The sequence below is a fragment of the Bison bison genome, unplaced genomic scaffold (genome assembly GCF_000754665.1).
Source record: "Bison bison bison isolate TAMUID 2011002044 unplaced genomic scaffold, Bison_UMD1.0 scf7180017864239, whole genome shotgun sequence".
NCBI classification, from domain to species: Eukaryota; Metazoa; Chordata; class Mammalia; order Artiodactyla; family Bovidae; genus Bison; species Bison bison.
Window position 1 is genome coordinate 3,981,582 of NW_011494811.1, and position 4,819 is coordinate 3,986,400.

The 4,819-nt window shown below is 45.8% G+C and overlaps 1 protein-coding gene across 2 annotated transcripts in view; it reads left to right on the forward strand.

Moving 5' to 3' along the window:
• ZFYVE26 (zinc finger, FYVE domain containing 26) overlaps positions 1-2,237 on the forward strand; it is a 68,787-nt gene extending 66,550 nt beyond the window's left edge. For both annotated transcript variants that reach the window (XM_010846707.1, XM_010846708.1), the window contains exon 42: positions 172-2,237. In XM_010846707.1, coding sequence (XP_010845009.1) covers positions 172-375 — 204 coding nt within the window. In that variant the 3' untranslated portion in view covers positions 376-2,237. The remainder of the gene's footprint in view (positions 1-171) is intronic.
• The last annotated feature ends 2,582 nt before the right edge of the window (positions 2,238-4,819 follow it).

Consider the following 4,819-nt stretch of genomic DNA (forward strand, 5'->3'; position numbering starts at 1 on the left):
AGCTTAGTGTCCAGAATATTTAAAGAGTAGCCATAACGTAATAAAAGGCAAGAACCCAGTTACTGGTAGGTGAGAAGTGCTGTCTTGTCTCTCTTCACGCGGCCCTGTGTGCTTCTTGGTGACTTGTCAGTGATGGTTTCCTTCCGGCCGTCTCTCACACCCAATTGCCAGGTTCAGGCCTACCTGACGTGCTGCAAGCTGCGTTCTGCCTACCTGATCGCCGTGAAGCAAGAACACTCTCGGGCCGCAGTCCTAGTCGAGCAGGTGCAGCAGGCCGCCAAGAGCAGCGGGGACGCAGTGGTGCAAGACATCTGCTCCCAGTGGCTTCTGACAAGCCGCAGCCGGGGTGCCCATGGTTCGGCCTCCAGGAAGTGACCCTGGCTGCAGGGCCAGACAGCTGTGGGGCAGGAGTGATGGGCGCACTTCCAGCTCTTTCCTCCTGTGGGGCAGGACTTCCCTGGCTCCACCCCAGGTCGGAAAGAGCTGGAATTGGACCCAACCTGCCATCTTGAGCAAAGATAGGATCTTTCACGCAAGTGCCATGTTTCTGTAAAATTGTGGAGTCTGTGTGTGTGTTTGTCTGGAGATGGCCAGTTCTTTCTACCTCAGAGTGAGTGTGTGTGTGTTCATGCTCTTTGCGCTCATGTTTACGCCCAAGCATTTCTGAACAAACGAAGCTCTCCCCCACTGCAAAGAGGCACTTTACTTTCGACTTCTGCCTGTCTGAAAACCTTCCTGCGTTTTTGGTTCTTAACCCGGGCTCATCCTGTTTGTACCCAGTCTCCTTGGTGTGGAGATGTTCCAGTAGCTGCTCGTGACTAGAAGGGTTTTTGACTGAGAATGATGGAGCTACATCAGAGGCTTGCCTCTTTTCCCCTCCTTCCCGTCCCCAGATGCAGAGATGGCTTTGGGGCAGGTGCTTCCTGTGGTGTGAAACCGTTCTGAGCTTCTCTCCTCTCACAAGCCCAAGAGTTACTGTGAGTCTTTGGAAAGTAGTCTGAACAGAAGAGTCCGCAGGTGCTAGCTTCTGAAAGCTGTGGCTGCCTGGCCACCTGATGGAGTCTGGAGGGGCACCATCGTGTTCATCCACAGGGAGAGAAAGGGGAACCTCTCCAAACAGCATTGCAGGAGAGTTGTCTACAAGCACAGAACTGGCTTTTGTCAATATTCCTGCTGCCAAGTAAAAGAACGTGGCTTCCTTTTGGAGAGTCTGGGAGAGAAACAATAGCCAAGGTCCTGGGACCGAATGGCTAGACTTTGCCTGTTTGAGTTACAGTCCTGTTTATGCCCCTTAAATTGGTAAAAAATCGCTTCCTCTTCCCACCTGCTTCTCTTCAGTCTCTTCAGGACAGAAGGATGGACATGCAGAGACCCAGGGTCATTGAGAAGGCAGTGCACTTCTTTGTCTTAACAGTGGGAGTCAAAGGTTCACTTTAAAGTTGGGCCTGAGGACAAGAGTTAAACAAGGGGAAGATGAAATAGGTCATGTCCAGTTGGTGAGCAACCAAATGAAGTGCTGCTTTATTTAATTAGTGTGGGCCTGTCTTCCCACTGGAGATGTGACAAGCTTTTGGAAAAAGTCTGCCCTAGTCCGTGATGTGAATTTGCAAATGAGGGGTGTGAAGAGAGCTCCACAGCTGCAAGCCTCCCACCAGCCAGAACTCAGCCTGTCAGCCTCACAGGGGCTGCTGAGAGGAACGGGAGCTAGAAGCCCAAGTCAGTATCTCTGGTGCTTAGAAACCCTGCGGATCTCCCTCTGAAGTGGGTTTTTTAAATAGTGAACTAAACAACTCTAAGAGTATCTGTAGAAGTTCTGGTCCTCTGAGGGAGGGAAGAGATGGCAAAGAAAATACTAGACCCCGTTATGGGGAAGTTGGACAAGTGGCTTTTTCTTCTTTGAGTCGTAGAATGCATCTGTCTCCCAGGAAACGTTCCTCCCTGGCACCTGCTTGCCCTTCTGAGTCTGCCCTTTTTGCACTGAACTTGAGCACTTTATATTAAATGGATTGCAAATCTCACAGCCATTAATTTGAGATGTTAAGACCAGATTTTCCTGACATTTTCCTCTAATTAATTGAAATGTAAAATAGGCAACCATTGACTAGACTGACAAAAGATGAGGCTAAGGGCCTTTGGGCATCAGGCTGTGATCTCCAACAAAACAACTAACTAATGGGCAAGTCGCCGGGTTGAATGTTTGACTATAAGCAAGTCACAATAAAATGTCTGTCCTACAAGTTCTTGGCTTCATGGCTCATTTGTGCTGTCTCTGTGGAGTGAAAAGGTGGGTGGGAAAGATGCAATAACCTTCAACTCTTGAACTTCTCAAAATGATTCCTGTTATAACTCAGGCCTCTTGGGTTAAGATTTTTCTCAAATTTCCTAGGTGGCTCAGATGGTAAAGAATCTGCCTGCAATGCAGGAGAGCCAGGTTCAATCCCCGGGTTGGAAAGATCCACTGGAGGAGTGCATGGCATCCCACTCCAGTATTCTTGCCTGGAGAATTCCAGGGACAGAGGAGTCTGGCAGGCTACAGTCCATGGAGTCACAAGGAGTCAGACACAACTGAAGCGACTAGGCACACACAAAAACCTCCCAGTGTACTCTCTACCGCCAGGGATTTTTTTTTTTTTTTTGCTTCATTCAGAGTGGTGGGTGGACGTAGGTTATACATTCATCAGGTAGAGAAGGCAAATGAAAAGTCCTTCCCATTCCTACCTCCTCAGCCCTCAGCCCCATCCCCTCCCAGAGGCTACCTGTGTGACCAGTTTCTTGTGTATAATTTCAGAACTCTTTTATGCATATAGAAGCAATAATGACCAAAGTATTCTGTGGTGAAGATATGCCATAATTATTTAAGCAGTCTCTATTGACGGATAGTTTAGGTGGTTGCCATCTTTACCACAACAGATTATGCTGCAGGGAATTATCTTGTCTGGAATACCCTGGGTCAAGGACTTCCTGGCAGTCCAGTGGTTAAGACTCCGCACTTCCAATGCAGGAGGTATGGGTTCTATCCCTGTTTGGAGAACTAGGATCCTGTATGCTGCATGGCATAGTCAAAAAATTAAAAAACCTCTGAACTAGAATACCCTGGGTCAGAGAGTATGAGCATTTGGTGAGTGTTGTCAGTCACTTCCATAGAGGTCATGGTAATTACCTGTCCCACCAGCAGTGAAGACAAGGGCCTGCTTTCCCACACCCTTACCTCAACACTTAGCAAACTCTGTAGATCTCTGCCAGTCTGAGAATGAAAAATGGAACTCTGAAATTTTTTTTCAAGCTGGTTTTTTTTTTTTTTTTTTAATTCTACGTATCTTTTTAATATCAACCAAACTGTGACTCTGAAACCAGGGGTCAGATCTTTGGGGAAAGTAGAACTCACACCGGGCTTGTTGTTTTCTGGCTGCCCTCTTACAGCACCTGTGTGCAGAATGACACTTGAGCCACAGACAGGAGCTTTGCTACCGTTATCGTCTTTCCCCAGGAACATGATCTCATCCAATATCTCATTTAAGAAAATTAACAAAACTTCAAACACACAACAAACAAAAAGTAATGATGAAAGTAGACCTGAAAACCCCCTGTTTGGGATCTGTCACGAAGATGCTTCAAACAAAGGAAATTGGAACACCCAAAGTAAATCTTAAGATAGAGGACCCGGACTATGTTTAGAAACCTGAGATGCTCCAAATTTACTGGATATCTTTGGCTGGAGCTTTAAGTGAAGTAGATCAAATGCTCTCAGGTTCTTCATACTCAAGCAACCAAATAGCAATGGTCACCATAACCCTGAGGGAAACGGCCTGTCTTGGTCATCATCCTCTCTTCTTAGTAATGATGTTAACTGACCCATCCTTGAAGCCTCCAATTCTTCTACAACAGGTTTATTCAACATCTGGTTACTGAATGGCTTCTCTAGTGGGGTGCTTTCACACTCCTTATTTCTTCACGTTGTCATTCCTGCTTGGCGCTCTTCTTTCATCAACTCTGCTACCCCACCCTCCAATCTGCTGTTATCCAAAACCTTCCTTCAAGCCCATTTCTTTTATTTATTTATTTATTTTGGCCACACCATTCAGCATGTGGGATCTTAGTTCCCTGACCAGGGATCAAACGTATATCCCTGGCAGTGGAAGTGCAGACTCCTATCCACTGGACCACCAGGGAATTCCCTTCAAACCCACTTCAAGTGCCTTGTCTACAAATTATTTGCTGCTCTGGCTATACTTCCTCTTCATCCCACTGAAGGATTAAAATCCTTCAAGGTCACATCCATTCTTCCTTGACACTCATATACTCTCCTGAATAATTCCATAGCTTCAGCAGTCATCTTCATTGGCCAAGTTATAAACCAAATTTGTCTTCCTTAAGTTTTTTCCACATCAGATCCATCTTTGATTCTTTTCTGAAACTCACCCAGATGGCTGAACTGCCCGTAAAAATATTAGCATGTTCAAAATGGAACACAATCCTCTTCTACCCACAGACCTTCCTCCTTCAATGAATATTAGTATCATCAATTAATTAATATTAGTATTACTATTGTGAATGCCACCTGGGTTAGAAACCTCAGGAGTTCTCTGTATTGACTTTCTTTTCCCTCATCATTCAATAAATATTCAAGTACCTACCATGCATCAAGCATATATCCTGTTGAAAGCCAAGACCTCCTATCCTGCTTTCCCAACTGAAGAACCTGACCCTTCATCACCTTACTTCAGGTCCTTGTCACTTCCTCCTCTGACTGTTGCAGAAGCCTATTTTCTTCATCTCAAACACCTATCCAAAAGTTGCACCTCCAATCAACTCCATATTA